This window comes from Phoenix dactylifera, chromosome 16 (assembly GCF_009389715.1).
Source record: "Phoenix dactylifera cultivar Barhee BC4 chromosome 16, palm_55x_up_171113_PBpolish2nd_filt_p, whole genome shotgun sequence".
Classification (NCBI taxonomy): Eukaryota; Viridiplantae; Streptophyta; class Magnoliopsida; order Arecales; family Arecaceae; genus Phoenix; species Phoenix dactylifera.
Genome location: NC_052407.1, coordinates 4,685,879 through 4,702,841, shown reverse-complemented (window position 1 = coordinate 4,702,841; position 16,963 = coordinate 4,685,879). Strand labels below are relative to the sequence as shown.

The 16,963-nt window shown below is 39.2% G+C and overlaps 1 protein-coding gene across 1 annotated transcript; it reads left to right on the top strand.

The window, feature by feature from the left end:
- The first annotated feature begins 8,216 nt into the window (after nucleotides 1-8,216).
- LOC103724119 (ETO1-like protein 1) lies at nucleotides 8,217-15,861 on the top strand. The gene is made up of 6 exons (XM_039114310.1): nucleotides 8,217-8,419; nucleotides 8,975-9,186; nucleotides 9,305-11,020; nucleotides 11,153-11,444; nucleotides 14,464-14,773; nucleotides 15,399-15,861. The coding sequence occupies exons 2-6, from the start codon at nucleotides 9,062-9,064 to the stop codon at nucleotides 15,617-15,619; spliced, it is 2,664 nt and encodes an 887-aa protein (XP_038970238.1). The 5' UTR covers nucleotides 8,217-8,419; nucleotides 8,975-9,061; the 3' UTR covers nucleotides 15,620-15,861.
- The last annotated feature ends 1,102 nt before the right edge of the window (nucleotides 15,862-16,963 follow it).

Genomic DNA, 16,963 nt, shown 5'->3' with positions numbered 1-16,963 from the left:
TATCATGATTGACCTGAGAATCAATAGTATTCACTTTCCCTTATTAACAAAATCTTTCATTATTGAACAACATAGTCTTTCATCATAACATGTTACCAAAACACAGTCAATATTTTTGACCTGTTTAAATTTACTCAGTTCATCAAATTTCTGTTGTATAACTCAGATCAATATTTTCCAAACCTTCTTATTGATCCCACATCATCAACATTTTTTTTTTTTTGCATAATAGATAGAAATACCTACACTAATGACACCATGATATCCATATCAGTCAAAATCAAAAACACTATTCTTTTCTTTGACATTGAAATTCTCCTTAATAAGAAAAACCATCAGAAACTATTTCCAAATCACAATGTTAATATCGCTGACCAGCTTAAAATAATTTAAGCAACCAATATTCTCATAATTTACTAAATCACTTCCAATTAAAATACCAATCTGCATTGTAATTTGAAAAGATCTAAAATTTCAAATTCTAAGTAAAGCCAAAGAAAAATTCTAGAATTTCATCCCAAATATGTTTTCTATCTACACAAGAGTTTCATACATGATCCACATACAGATTTCAACCCTCGAAGAATATTTCAATAAATATTATAAAATATTTTCTAGTCCAAACTTTAAACAACTTTTTATAAATGAACCTTAACTCGCCACCAAAATAATTAACTTGAACTAGAGGCAATATCCACAGTGATATCAAGTTAAACTTCTAAAATAATTGCATTGCACTATAATATCCCATGATCAATATTCCTTCACTTAATTTAGTCAAAATCTAATTAATCATAACTTGAAATACAAATTGCTCTACCAAGAAAAACTCTCAGAATAGCTAATTCAAACTTTGGTTATGACCATAATTAGGTTGCATTCTAATTTTTGTATTTCAAAATTCAGATAAAGTAACTTAAATTTATCAATAGCAAAAGTAAATAAATACCTTCGTCTAATGGCCTAATGTCTACCTATTTCTCAAACTTTCCAACGAATCCTAAAGATTCTAAAACTTAAGCTCCATCCGACTATTTCAAATACAATGCCTAGGAATCTGAAACCTGAGCTCTGATACCACCAAATCTGTCACGCCCCGAGCCCGAGGCGCGGCAGATGCCGCACGCCCGCACGGCAGGCCGTGCAGGCGTGCAAGGCATCGGAACATATCAAAGCAATCACGGATACTTAAAACTTATTTAAGGGTTAATAACAGATGTTTAAAATTGACATAAATAATTAAAGTCATTCAAAAGCAGTCTTACAAAATTTCAAAATAGCATATGCTTACAAAATTTCAAAATAACATTTGCCAACATGATTCAAATATTCAGACTAATCTAAAATGCTAATAACTGAAGGAATAATAGCGTAAATCTAACGCACTCCCTAATCCCGTGCGATCAAGCCTCTGGATCTGAAAAACAGAGAAAATAAAATAATGAGCTACACTAGCCCAGTAAGCAACAAAATACCCCAAAGTGGGGTCAGAGTATATCAGATTAAAATACAGAATAATGACTGGAATAAATCATAAATAACATCGTTTTACTGTTTTCAAAACTTATTATCATTTTTCCAAAAATCTGATACCAGAATCTCAACATAATAGGCTACGGCCACGTAACCCAGTGGCATGGGTCGCACAAGGTGCCAAATCCACTATATTTATCCACCGATGGCGGCCGGTGTTGCACAAAAGTGCCAAATCCACTATATTTACCCACCGATGGCAGCCGGTGTTCAGAAACCACTATTCTAATCACCGGTGGCGCGGTGTCGAAACCGGTTCCTCTCAGATTACAAGTCGACAGGTCCAACGTATAATCCCCATTGGCGGGGCCAGAACAGAACAGAACACATCATAGCCATGCTGAGAATGCATATATATAAAAACATATTTCATAAATTGTCCAGTCATAATTTATGGATTTCAGAGCATATAACAAAATTTTCAAATGAGATTTAACATGCCAGACCCATTTTGCTAAATACAAAACATATTTCGAAATTTAATCCACTAATAATTATTTTACCAAATAATTTTGAAATGCACTTTAAAGTATTAAGTTACTTACCTCTTCTCACTTAATCCCTACTTCAGATAGGCGGATCAGGTTCACCTGTTTAAATTTAATTAATTCCTTGTTAATTTCAGAACTAAGCAAAATCCAAAAATAATACTATTGGACACGGTCCAACAGGGCCCAGAGTTGGCCCATAATGGGCATGGCCCGATAGGGCCCATATCGAACACGGCCCAATGGGCCTGCATAGATCCGGCCAAATAGGGCCCCCAAAGTTGGTCTCTAATGGTTCATTTATGCAATAAAATTTATTGCAGGGACCAATACTTAATTACATGGTACTATTCTATAAAGCTTGAGTGGACTAAATAAATATAGTTGGGGACCTTTATGTAATAAATCTTTTCTATAGGGATCAAATACAAATTACAGAAGGCCCTTTTTTTTTGAAATAGTATACTGTCAAGGGCTTATCTGCAAAATTTCATTTATTGGCCAAATGAATTCGGATTTCGGGTTCTGGGTTTCAAGTTTCGAGTTTCTGATTTTGAATTTCGGGTCTAAACTGGGTTTCAGATTTCGGATTCTGGGTTCGAGTTTCGGGTTCTGGGTTTCGGGTTCGGGTTTGGGTTCGAGCTCCGGGTTCGGGTTCGGGCTCCGAGTTGAACTGGGTTTCGGGTCGGATTTCGGATCTGAACTAGATTCTGGATTTCGGGTCCCGGGTTCGAGTTCGGGTTCCGGGTTCAGAGTTGAGCTCGGTTCCGGGTCTGAATTGGGTTTCGAATTTCGAGTTTCGGGTCTGAACTGGGTTTCGAATTTTTTTTTTTTTTGTTTCGGGTTCGGATCTGAACTGGGCCCAAGTTGGGCCCACAAAGGTACTGCCCAACTAGGCCCAACCGGACTGGACTGGGCCCAAGTTGGGCCTGCAGTGGATAGGGCCCAACGGGCCCAGTTTGGCCCGTGATGGGCCTCCTTCCCCAAAACCCCCCGCCACAGACAAGGAAAGAAGGAGAGACGGAAGAGAGAGAGAGGGCCGGCGGGGTGGCCGGCCTGGGTGGTCGGAGGCCATCGTCCAGTCGACGGTCAGCCGGCCATGGTGGCAGCCGGTGGCTGCTGCGGCGGCCGGCGTTGAGGAAGAACCGATAATGGTCTCGGTGTAGGCCGATGCAGAGGAGAAAAAACATGCTATTTGGCATGGAATCAAGGCAAGAGAGGGCTTACCGGCGGTGGCAGAGGCAGTGGGAGGAAGATCTCGGCCGCCGGTGCTCGATCCGGTGGTCAAGCAGCGGTGGCGGCGGTGCTTTCCGAAGAGGAGGTAGATCCAGAAACAGGGGAAGGCCGTGAGGGGATTCGGACGGTACTCGGCCGGGAGAGCTCGCCGGTCACTCGGGAGGCAAGAACAGAGGGAGGAGAGGAAGAGGAAGAAGGGAGAGGAAGCGGAGGAAACGGATGAGAGGGAGGAGGGCTCGGAGGTGCTCTTACAAAGAGGAAGATGGGGGTTTTATCGCCCCATTTCAACGGCTCCCCGCCGCGATTTTCACGGCGGTGGGGCGAGATCAATGGCCTCTCTTGCGGCCGCGGGGTGGACGCGGACCCTCCGCGGTGCTGCCGCGGTGTAGCGGCGTCCTCGTGCCCGGAGAAGTCGGAGGGGATCGCGTCTGCGATCCCCTGTTGCGCCCCTTCCAAAAGGGGTGTTGGGCTGAAGTCGGCTGGGGCTGCCGGCTTCAGCCCAGTATCTCACAGGTGGCCGGTGTACGCTTGGGCTCACAGTAGTTGAGGCAGAGCTGCGGGCAGCTTGGCAGGGCATATCTTATGCAAGGCGGGTGCTCGGTGCCGGGCGGGTGCATCTCGAGGGGGATTCATCTGTAGTTATCGACTGGATGGGTGCGGACAGGTATGGTGATGGTCATCCTCATATACGTAAGACCCGCAGGCTGACTTTGGATATGGACGAGTTTGAGGCAGTACATGTATTCCGAGAAGCGAACAGAGCAGCAGACTGGATCGCCTCTTATGTTGCACAGCATTCCGGGGAGATCTGTTGGACTTCCACAGTAGAGCTCCCTCCCCCATTGTATTTTTTGCTTCTTCTGATCTGGAAGGATGTACTCACGTTAGAGTTATATGAATTGCCGCTTTCACAAAAAAAAAATAATCAAAAATATGTAAATTTTGGTAGCCACTACCTCGGCCAATTAGGCTTGGAGCACCTTCACCATGCCTTTCCCAGATTCACATCTTTTCTTAGGATTGGTTGCTTTGAGGTTTTACTTTTGTTTATTTTCATTTTTTATCACATAACAAGTCCCCCCTCTATAGACACCTCATTCCATCGATTTATCTAGAAAAGCCCTCATCTTCTAAAAAAAAGGCGATAGAATAATGTCGAATAGGCTGAGTTAGATCCGATTTTGAATATGTAGTTTTTAGTTGCACACTTATAGAAGAATAGGGTCAATATATACAAATTATGGGATGGCCTTTCTGATGTTGCTATAAAAAACTAATTTTTTATTTTCTTTTTATAAATTTTGGCAGCTTCACCATTTCTAGTGGCAACAAAGAGAGGTGTGAGAGAAATGGTGGTGGAAATTCTAAAGATCTCTCCTGTGGTAGCTCTTGATGTGGATTTAGATGGAAAGAGTATTATTATTTAAAGGCAGAGTACTGACAGACCCACATTTATAAGCATATGTTGACAAAGGGAATAACGAAATTACTCAAAAGAAGGAAACTAATAAAAGAGTCTTTGTTTCAGAGAGTGGATGATCACGGGAATAGTGCTCTGCATCTGGCTCCTAGGTTCGCCGAAAAGCAGTAGCCTTGGAGTATCCTGGAAGTAGCTTTTCAAATGCAATTAGAGGTCAAGTGGTATAAGGTTTTGTTCTTTCCCTACTCATCGAACATCAATTCCAAACCTCTTCCTTCACTTTAACATGAGAGAGAGAGAGAGAGAGAGTCAGGATGCTCACTACATGATACTCTTGTATGAAATTTATGAAAATAGTTAGATTCTCAGCCGTCAGAAATTTTGGTCACACTTACTAAAGGAGACGAAAGAGTAGGTTACTGGGCCCTAAACCATCACCTTCTAACATGCGCTTCTCTTTCTTCTTAGCTCTCGATCCACCCATGCCCACCCCCTCTCTACTTTCTCCTATAATGGCAAGCGACACCATCAAGAACAAATCCAATGCCCCCCTCTATCCCGCCACCTTTTAGCCATTGATCTGGAACCCCATTTATCTTTCTACTTACCGCTATATAGACTATATCTTCTATTTTATTAATCATCAGCTAATTTCAAATATAAATGCTTTGAGAGCTCTCTCTCTCTCTCTCTCTCTCTCTCTCTCTCTCTCTCTCTCACTCACAGAGATCCAGCAAGCCTATATCTTTCAACTTCCTTCATATTTTTTGCTTGTTTATTAGTTCTTCAATCCTATAATTGATCCCATTAGTTTCAAATATTACTTCTTCAATCCACTAAGCCCATGTCCCTCAACTTTCCCGCTAAGTAGAGGTGCAAATGGTTCGGGTCGAGTCAAGTCATGAATGACCCAGACCCAATTCGATTTCTTGTTCAGGTCTTAATTTTGGATCCAGATCCGACCCGATAGATTGAATCGGGTCAGGTCGGATTCACCGCTATAATTTTTGACCCAACGGATTATTCGGATCGGGTCGGATCCATGTATAATCTAGACCCGACCGAAAAAATTTAGATTTAATTCGGATCCGGATCGGGTCCAGTTCAAGTCCGGGTTGGGTTCGGTTCGGATCAACCCATCTATGGCTTCAGAATTTGTGTTTGTATCCCCGCGGACTCAAATAATTTTACAGATTCGGATCAGGTTGGGTCGGGTTATAGAATTAAAAACCCAAAATTACCCGAATTTTAAATGAGTCGGATCGGATCTGAATTCTGTAAACCTAGGCCTGACCCGAAAAATGGAATAGGTTCAATTTTAAGACCCGACCCGGCCCCATGCGTTCTCCAAAATGGGTCGGGTCAGATCTAGGCGGGTCAGGTTGGGTCCAATTTTACCATGTTAATGGACTCAGCCACTATTAGAGAAATCGAAGTTTGGGGCTGGTAAAATAAGCAAGCTATCTAGGCCTGGGCCCAAGATATAAAACGAATGGTGGAAGGTCTGGATTGTAGGAAATGTTGACAAGATCAATGCATTAAGAATCCATCTTAATGCATTGATGAGAAATCTGTGCACTTATCCTAATCCCTTAAAACAAACTAGTTTAGTTTGATTCAGATAAAGCCTGATCATGTCCTGGCCCAATTCACCATCGTCTCTCTTTGATTCGATACAGTGGAGTTCCACACAACCTATTTTTAGTTCGGATGGATTCAGATAAAGCCTTGCGTGTGGGTACTTATTTTCTTGACAATCTTTGTTTTAAAGATTCTTCCATCTCAACCCTCGACTAAAGAAAATCTAGAACTCTCAAAGCCACGCTATCCAGTATGAAAGTATGGAGCCCAAATTTGCTACCAAACAACTTTGTAAGCCACTTTGGATCTTCACATGGTGCCCCGTAAATGATTCAACTCTGCATGAACGACACCAAAGCCCACAAGTTGCATCATTCTTTCAAACCATGCTGAAAGGGAATTGGCTTGGTACCTAGTTTGGGCCGTGTTGTTCTATTTTCCTTTCTATTTAGGCTGGACCCAATTAATGACGGGATCGACAAACTGTACCCTAACAGATCACGGGCCTACAAAATGTGGGTCTACTGGATATATGGTTGCGATAATTAATATCAGATCATGGTGCTGGTACAGCTAGAAAGGGCGTACTTTAAGGCTACATGAATGTATGTCCACGCCCCCCGGCGGAGGAAATTTTTATTTTATTATGAAATGAGCGATTTTGATGGTGTAATGCATATTTTTTGTTTTATTACTATCTAGAAGTATCTAAATCAGTTTACATTTGATCTATAAAATATTTTAAAAATTATATAGTGCATCTTACTATTTGATCTAGTAGCTATACTTCTAAAGTGCTTATAGATTATTTATTTTATTCTAGCTCTAATAGCAATAGTATTACACCTTTCATGAAAAAATTAAAAAATTGTTCATATTTAAACAAAAACCCATATATGATAGAAATTGCAGGAAGTAGTAAATTGGGCAAAGGATCAGGTAATTTTATTTTCTATCATCTTCTTTACTCTAATAATTTACTAGGGTTGCAAATTGGTTGAAATAACTTATGACCTAACACAATCCTGATCTGTTCTGTTTTTTAAAACTTGCGAATCGAATTGGGTTAAAAAATTGAAATTCATATATTATGAATAAGAGTTTATCCAAGAGGAGAGGAAAGGGAAAGGAAAAAATATGAGAAGAATGGAGAAAACTCACAGAGGAAGAGAAGAGATGAGGAATAAGGTAGACAAAATTTAAGTCTTATGTTATTATTGCATCCTTCAAATTCTCATCCATCATCCATCTAAATAAAATGCACCAATTATTATAATAGAGGCTATTTATAAATATAAGATTCATAAAGTTTAGCTTTCAATTTGGATTTAATATTATTTATCAAAAGATGAAATTAGGATTTTAAATGGACGTAGACTAGGTCATCAATGGGATGCCTTTAAATTTATGTTTTTTTGAATCTTGCTAAGATCTTTTATTTTCCCGCATAACTAATATAAATTATAGTTTTCCTAATTTAAAAATTTTAAGCTTTCTAAAAATATTAAAATATATTAAAAAATAGATCTCGAAAATATGTATACTAAGATGGTTAGTTGGACGTAGCTCCAATATAATGTTATTCAGTAAGTCATAATATGTGGAATAGATCGGCAAAAACTGTTTTGTAGTTGAAACAGAACATAAAAATAGAAATTTGGAGCTGAATATGGGAGCAGGAACTTTATGATTGAAATATCTAATAACATAAAAGAAATTAGTCAGGTATCTGAAATTAAATATTACAATGTAAAGGGAGCTGCAATTAGTTTTCTCTCACTAAATAATAGGAACCATGTTTGGTCCATATTTTACCTAACAAAAATAATCGCAATCGTAATCCTTGAATTTTCCTTTTTTGCACTTACAATGCCTGACATATACTTTGTCGAGCATACGGTCTCTGTACCGCGGAGGCTCGTACACTTATACGCCAGCGACCGTTTCTCTCTCTCAGCTCTCAGCTCTCAGCTCTCAGCTCTCACCTTTCTCACAGCAACGGAAGAGGGGATCAGATCACATAGATTCCGACAAATTTTTTCGGCTTCGGATTCCTTCCCCCTCGATCCATCTCTCGCGCGCTCTCCAGTCCCTGATCTCAGGTGTGGGCTCTGGGAGCTCGTGGGTGTGTCCTCGAATGCCGTAGAAACCAACAAGCTTGGTGGGGCTTTTCTCCCGTTTTTGCTTCCTGTCTCTCACCATCGGATTTCAATTGATCTCTGTTTGGGTTTCTTAGTTCTCTCTGTAGAGATCTCGTGGGATCTTAGATTGGGTTCGCTTTGGAGGGTGGGCCGAAAGGGACCCCTTCAATTATTTGATTTGTTCTTCCCGCACGGCCGTGTTTTATCTCTTGTTATTAGGGTTTTGAAAGAGGAAAGGAGGCTCCTTTCTCGGCTTTTTTGCGCGTTTTGATGTTTATTCCTTAGGATTTGAGGATATACTTTTGGTATTGGCCAATAGGATAGAAAAAAAGCGTTTTTTATTTCATTTTTTCTTCGATTTATCTACCTAACTGTAAATTTTAATCTATCTGACTTTTTTTTCGGCTGATTTATGTTTAGTTTTGTAATTTTGTATTGGAAAACCGATTTTAAAGTCTTCTATGAACGCCTAATCTGTGAACCCTAATTTTGTTGTGTTTTGAGTGCTCTGAGTAGAACCCATTTGATAAAGGTTGTGATTTGTGGGATAAAGTAGTCTCCTTTATCTCTTTCAGTTTTCCTTCTAATTGTTTCTGAGTTATTTGGGAAAGTACCCATTTGAGATTGTGGAGATTTGGGAGTTGCTCTCCCTCTTGTGCACCATGAGGAACCTCTTCCTCACTGATTCCTGCAAAGAGACACAGCTCCATGCCATCAATCCCCAGTCATGGCTTCAAGTTGAGCGAGGCAAGTTGTCGAAATCCTCCGCGCACTCCACTTCTTCCATGTAAGTCATCCCACTTCTATCTTGTTAATTATTTTCAGTTAATTCTCTGCAATATTTGGTTCTCTTGAATGGTGATGAGATGCTTGTTTTGTCTTGTGCCGATATAATACATACATAGTGAATCTCTTATCAAGGTTGCGGAGCCTCCCATTGTCCCACTATTTAAGCCTGTTGACTATGTGGAAGTCTTAGCTCAGATCCATGAAGAGCTCGAATCATGCTGGCCCCATGAAAGGTCAAACCTTTACTTGCTCCAGTTTCAGGTCTTTAGGGGTCTTGGGGAGGTCAAATTGCTTCAAAGGAGTCTCCATTCTGCTTGGCAGAATGCCAGTTCAGTCTATGAGAAACTTATATATGGAGCATGGTTGAGGTACGAGAAACAAGGGGAAGAACTTATCTCCGACCTTCTTGCTTCCTGCGGGAAGTGTTCTCAAGAACTTGGGTTTGTGGATGTTGCTTCTCAGATCCCATTTGAGAACTCGTCTGTCAAGTTGACCGGCGAATGTATTTTTGGTATGCCTCAAGTTTCCACTACTGTCTTCTTCCAGATTAGAGAAGAGAAGATAGCCTGTGAGAGACAGAAGATTGCTGCATTATCCACTCCATTCCACACCATGCTCAATGGGTGCTTCACAGAATCACATCTAGAAGTCATCGATTTATCTGAGAATGGCATATCGCCCACAGGAATGAGAGCGGTTTCTGACTTCAGTCTCACAGGCAGCTTAAGTGATTTGTCAGTGGAAATTTTATTGGAAATCTTGGTATTTGCAAATAAGTTTTGCTGTGAGAGGCTTAGGGATGCTTGTGATAGGAAATTGGCATCTCTGGTTTCCTCAAGGCACGATGCCATTGACCTTATGGAGTGTGCTTTGGAGGAAAATGCTCCTGTCCTTGCAGCATCATGTTTGCAAGTGTTCTTACATGAACTTCCCGGGTGTTTGAAGGATGAGCAAGTTGTGAAGATTTTTTCAAATGCTAATAAACAGCGGAGATCGATCATGGTTGGCCTAGCCTCTTTCTCACTGTATTGTTTGCTCGGTGAAGTTGCCATGGATATTGATCCGAGGTCAGATATCACCGCATGCTTTTTAGAGAAGTTAGTAGAGTCAGCGATGGATATTAGACAAAAGCAAGTGGCTTATCATCAGCTGGGATGTGTTAGGCTTTTGAGAAAAGAGTACAGTGAAGCGGAGCATAATTTTGATGCTGCTTTTGCTGCTGGGCATGTCTATTCTGTTGCTGGATTGGCCAGACTGGCTTGTATTAAAGGCGATAAGCTTTCATCTTGTGAGAAGCTCAGCTCCGTGATATCAGCTTATCCACCACTTGGATGGATGTATCAAGAGAGATCTCTGTATTCTGAAGGAGATAGAAAGTTGGAGGACCTTGATAAAGCAACGGAGTTGGACCCTACTCTTATTTATCCTTACATGTATCGAGCAGCATCTTTGATGAGGAAGCAAGATGCCAAACTTGCCCTCACAGAGATTAACCGTGTTCTAGGTTTTAAGCTGGCTTTAGAGTGCTTGGAACTCAGGTTTTGTTTCTATTTGGCCCTCGAAGATTACAGAGCTGCACTTTGTGACATCCAAGCAATTCTTACATTGTCTCCGGAGTATCGAATGTTTGAAGGGCGTGTTGCTGCTTCACAGTTGCATATGCTCGTTAGAGAGCATGTTGAACAGTGGACTACTGCTGATTGTTGGCTACAGCTTTATGATAGGTGGTCATCAGTAGATGATATTGGTTCCCTTTCAGTTATCTATCAGATGCTTGAGTCAGATGCTGCAAAAGGGGTCTTGTACTTCAGGCAGTCTTTACTTCTTCTGAGGTAAATTCTCAATACATCATGCTCTTCTTATGCTAGAATTTGAGCATGTTACTTTATAGTTTATAGTTTATTGGTTTTTTCTATTTACATTTGAACCACTGCAAACAGAGGATTTGTGTTTTGGTTGAGCAGATTGAATTGTCCTGAAGCAGCAATGCGTAGCCTACAGCTTGCACGACAACATGCAGCGACGGAACATGAACGTCTTGTCTATGAGGGTTGGATTCTATATGATACTGGTCACTGTGAAGAAGGACTACGCAAAGCAGAGGAGTCAATCTCCATTCAAAGGTCATTTGAGGCTTTCTTTTTGAAAGCCTATGCTTTGGCTGATTCGAGCCTTGATCCTTCATGCTCTGCTACTGTTGTTTCACTTCTTGAAGATGCACTAAAGTGCCCTTCAGATAGGCTTCGAAAGGGTCAGGCAAGTGTTATCTATTCACTTTCTTTATCATTGTTTTGACTAATACATGTTGTCAGCACATAATGAACAACACCGATCCTCCTTATCACTATAAAAACTAATAAGCTTTTTCTAACTCATTTATGTACTATTTGGTCATGAGATTCTTCTTTTTATTTCAAGTTGTCAAGGTAGGTTGGAGGTGTCTCAGTACTATTTCCACCAAAGTTGTCAGAATACTATCACCTTCCATCTAGCTGATTGATATGGTGCATAGAAGATAACTGATATGGAGCAAAAACTAATACCAACCAGTACTCTTCTGGAGTGACATTAGAAGCCCAGCTGGCAATTGTTAGGGCCATTCTGTTGAGAATTTCATGAAATTGGTCTAGCCTGATCAATTCCAAGCCTAGGAATACGGACTCGCAACCAGGCATGATCATTATTCCTAGGTCTTAAAGATTTTTGTTAATTCTTTTCCTTCATGATAAGAATAAAACTATTGGGAGAGCAAAAATCTTGGATTAGCATGGTCCACATGATCGACGTCAAAATTTGAAGGTCATGGTAGAAGTACAAGCCTAACTGATGCAGAACTGATTTTGTTCTTTTAAGTTCCTGTGTCTTATCAAATAATAACTTGATGATTAGCCATTCACTTGTTGTCCCAAATTATAGAAATCCATAATGCTTCATTTGCAAAGACCCCAAACTACTTCAGAGCACTGTTCTAAAGGTTCCAAGACTTTCTGATTTAAACTATAACTCTCAATGTCCATCATAGCTAAGTTACCCGAAAAGGTTGAGAATATCTAGTTCTTTCCTTAAATATTCAAAGAAAAATCTAACATCTAAGACATTGTTTTGTTTGATTTCTAAATTTTTGATTTTGTTTTTTGTTAAATCAAGTTAACTTAAAGTCCAATCACAGGATCAACCTAGGAATTTAAGTCAACATAAAGAAGGGATATTTTAGTGAATAACATGATTAGTCTTCCTGAATTTTTTTTGTCTTTTCATGCGTAAAATGTATTTCTATTATATTTCAACAACCCTTAAATTTTGTAGGTAAAATGTATTTGTATTGTATTTCAACAATTTAAGGGTTGATGATGAATACATTTAGTGGGTTTTTTTGGAGTTCTAGTGATGTAAAAGCATGCTTCAACTTAAAGGGCTATATCTTGTCATCTAATCGATGTATATTTTTGAATTTGTCATATCAAGCAGATATTTCGACTTATTACTAATTATTTTTTATAAGATTAATTCGAGTCTAATCAGGAACGTTTAAGGTTTGTTTTGTCTTGCAAAAGATCTAAGTGGGTCTCGGAAAAGTCTAGAATTCAGAGACAGTTGATTGAGTCAATTCTCATGTCTATTCTTAGTAGGAAATATATTTCCTGGAGCTTTGTTGATCCAGAATATATGATTGATATATCCTTTTTTGTACCATTTTATAATTTCAATAGCTTGATGAGAGGAATGTTCTAGTGGCATTTATCCTACAAGATGAGTTGTTTTGGTTGAGTTTACAGCCCTTGAACACATAATGAAAGTACAACATATATGCCGCTTTCTTGTATGTTATGAAATTGGCTGGTTTGCTTGAGATAGTTATCCTTTATATGGTTAGGATTCAATTTGTTAGAGATAGTTGACGCATTCATGATTTAGTTTTTGCCAAACACTATCGAGAAGAAAGATTTAAGTGTTACATTTAGTTGCCAATGGAAAAGGTCAAAATTTCCACCATGATGCTGGCATATCAGTAGACATAGGAACTTATTTTGAGGAAAAAAAGCCCTATGCTTACTTACCTATGACATCACCAAAATTTTGGGGCATTCTTGCCTGTTTGTGGTCGGATATACTAAGATGTTATACTTGACGACATGGATACATAGAGGACATGTTATGAGGGTTTACACAAAATGTGCCATGTGTACCATCTTTCTATCTTGGTCTTTGGCCCCCTCTCATTGTCCCATTGTGTTTATTGTGTAACTGCAGCTGTAATATTGCAGTTCAGGTCATAACTAGTGTAGCTACTCCTTAATGCTATGATGCATGTTAATTTTTTTTTCAATCTTTATCTTGATTTACACAGGGTAAACACTTACATATTGGGCTGCCTTATGTTGAATTATAACCCTATGGCGACCTTCTGACCTTGCCCCTTTTCATGACATGGGAGTTGCAAATTTTCTAGATATTGTTGTAATAACTATGCGGACTTTTGTGGTGAGAAGTTTATTTGCCCTTTTGAGATATTCATTCTTGTAGATGATCACCTCGTTGACCTATACATGGTGATACTGTTATTGGCAATTTCAATATATAGTTTTTGAATCCAGCGACTTGAATGCATGCAATTTACTGATAAATAACTGGAAATACAATCATGTCTATTGGAATGTTCTATTGAGTCATAATGTGTATCTGGTATGTGGATGTATTGTCTATTCATGTAATTGTTTAGTAGCATTCAGATGTGATATGTATATGGGCTATGACATGCTCTGTCCATATACTTTTAGCTAATATTTTATAAAATTGTATAAAAAGTTTTATTTATATTACCTTCTGTTGGCAAGCAGCTCTGATTCAGAGGGGCTAGGTATATAAAAAAATCAGAATTTTTCAATTGAACAACATTAATTAACAATGACCAACTGGAAAAAAACAATCTTTTTTTTTTTGAAAAAAGTGAAAAGTGACCATGTTGATGAAGAAATTAAGTTGCATAGCTTGTAAACTATATTGTTATACCAGATTGCAGGCCAACCTGTTGGGTAAATTGCAAGCACACACAAAACCATGTATTTGCCTTGATTAGAACTTTTAGTTGGATAAATTTATACAAACTTGAAATCCACTAAAACCACTCTCAGTTGCAATCCTATCATTTTGTTAATGATGAGGAAAAACTCAGGACCTGAATTGTCAGTATGATTTACCATATTATATATATACAGAAATGCGTTATGTAACTGTAAAACTCCATCTTTGTTTGTCATAAAACTCCATCTTGCAGGCTTTGAACAACCTTGGCAGTGTATATGTTGACTGTGGGAAGTTAGATTTGGCAGCTGACTGTTACATTAGTGCCCTCAAGATCCGGCACACACGGGCTCATCAGGGTCTTGCTCGAGTCCATTTCATTAAGAATGAGAGAAATGCTGCATACGAGGAAATGACCAAATTAATAGAGAAGGCTAGAAACAATGCATCAGCATATGAGAAGAGGTCTGAATACTGTGATCGTGACCGTACAAAGGAAGATTTGCACATGGTGACCCAATTGGACCCATTGCGAGTTTATCCTTATAGATACCGAGCTGCAGGTCAGATCCTCTCTCCCTGTCTCTATGCTTTTGGCACAACTGAATCTGCATGGATGAATACTTACATAATCCTATTATATCATAATTTAGGTATATCTTTGAATTTACTGATTATGAGATTAGATTGCAATTTTGCATTGTTTTTCAAAGATATGCCAAGTTACAAAAGATAAAAATTGAACGTGTTCCGCATCTCTGGATAGATTTTTATGTTGAACAGGAAATTTCTACTACAAGCAGGATATTTCAGATTTATGATTATTCTGTCTTCAGTTCTTTTTACCCCTTTTAAACATAAAACTAATTATCACTCAAGAAGCAATTTTATGCTTCTAGATTTCAAAAGATGAAAGAAAAGCTATGATACATGGTTTTTACAGAGACAGTCTCTTTCTGCTCGACTTGTTCTCGTGTAAGTTTTCGTTCTTATGCCATATATTTTCAGTGCTGTAGCCTTGGGCCTCTAAACCAGTTTAGCTGATGCAGGCTCTTCCATGGAAGAATCTATCCTTTACTCCTTTATAAATGATTGATTTTTCCTTTTCTCCATTTCTCTTAAAGTCCTTGATGGTTCTCTTTCATTTTGCTTATAGAGAACTTGTTCTGTTTCTTTGATTACAAACAGTGCTTATGGATAACCACAAGGAGAAAGAGGCAATTGCAGAGCTGACAAGGGCGATAGCATTCAAAGCTGACCTTCACCTCCTGCACCTTCGTGCTGCTTTCCATGAGCACATTGGGAATGGATCTAGTGCTCTTCGAGACTGCAGGGCTGCCCTTTCTTTGGACCCTAATCACCAGGAGATGCTTGAGCTCCACAGACGAGTAAACAGCCAAGAACCATGAGCGCATGTCATACTTTTCTTTATAACTACACCAGATCCATGCACCGGCACCTCATTATAGCCTGGCTTGGTTCTGTATTCTTTCTCCCCTTCTTCCACTTCCACCTTTCTGTTGTGTAATGTATGCCAATCACAGTTTAAGTTAATTTCTGTGTGTTTCACTTGTTAAATGTCTGTCTAGAAATTTTGATTCTCCGAATTAAATGAAAAGTTTAAAGGCAATCAAAGCAAAAATTTGGAGAAGATGCGATTCATGTGATTAGGTTACTAAGAATTCTCAGTCAAAAATATTACTTAACTAATGTTTCTCTTCGTGAGAGAGTGTGGTAGAGCTAGCATGTTTTCTTGTTGGCTTAGAGCAGATGCATCCTGCCATCCTACCCATTATATTTGGATTGAAGCCTGCACAACATTGTGGTGCTTAAAATGTCAGTTGTCTCACTAGGCAATAGGGAGGAGTAGGACCCATGAGTCACTGCTCGGCACTCTTTTATTTCCTCTTCTACTGGTGCACCTTGTTAAAGGAAGACCTAGGTTCCAATTTTCAGGCTACAAAAGATTTGTAAGCCTTACTTTCAGCAGGGGCCTTTCAGCACATTTCTTGTCAGTGGAGCCACTATTTTTCATTACACGCAGGATTCATAACCAGCTTGTTTTTTTTTTTTTTTAATATAAAACATAGATGAGCATGTTGCTTCTTGCCTGGGAAGAAAAACAGTGGAGGACAAGAAGGTTTATTGCTTAGAAGTATTATTACTTACATGGTGATGTTCAACTATGCTTTGCATGCATTAGTTGCTTCTTATAATTTCCATGACATCTTCTAATGGCTCTTTATAGTTTATCATTATATTGAAGCTTGATTCTTCATAGGAAACTCCATTCTTCTACTGAATCTGTATTCTTACATTTCTCATCACGAAAAGCAATGCAGATTTAGCAAGATAAGGGCACATGACTTCGAAAAAAAATATCTTGTTGTTTGCCTAGAAAATCTTTCGGCCATCAGGAGAAGTATTCTTATGATATCAGGATTTGAGGTTTGAAGTGTCCTCTGAGACTTTGATCCTGTCCGCTCCTGGGATTTTTCTTGATTAAAATTTCTAATCTTGTGACCAATAGCAAGGAGAATTAGAGGGTCAGATTTGGCTTCCTCATTTAGAGAGAGATAGTATAAAGAGAGGTGCAGGAATATGGCACTGAGAGAAAGGCAGAGAGAGATGCCATGAGGGATGAACGTATATGAGCCTACGACTCTCAACAAAGAAAATAATATGTATCAAACAAGGCTAATGTGAAGGTGGGAAGTGACAGCGGCTCTTCCTGCTTACAACCATGTTTGATG

Excerpts from the sequence above, each read along its gene's own strand:
- LOC103724119 (XM_039114310.1), top strand. The coding sequence starts at position 9,062 with ATGAGGAACCTCTTCCTCACTGATTCCTGCAAAGAGACACAGCTCCAT. Across the intron at positions 11,445-14,463 it reads ATAGGCTTCGAAAGGGTCAG|GCTTTGAACAACCTTGGCAG; the intron begins GCAAGTGTTATC and ends TCCATCTTGCAG. Across the intron at positions 14,774-15,398 it reads TTATAGATACCGAGCTGCAG|TGCTTATGGATAACCACAAG; the intron begins GTCAGATCCTCT and ends GATTACAAACAG.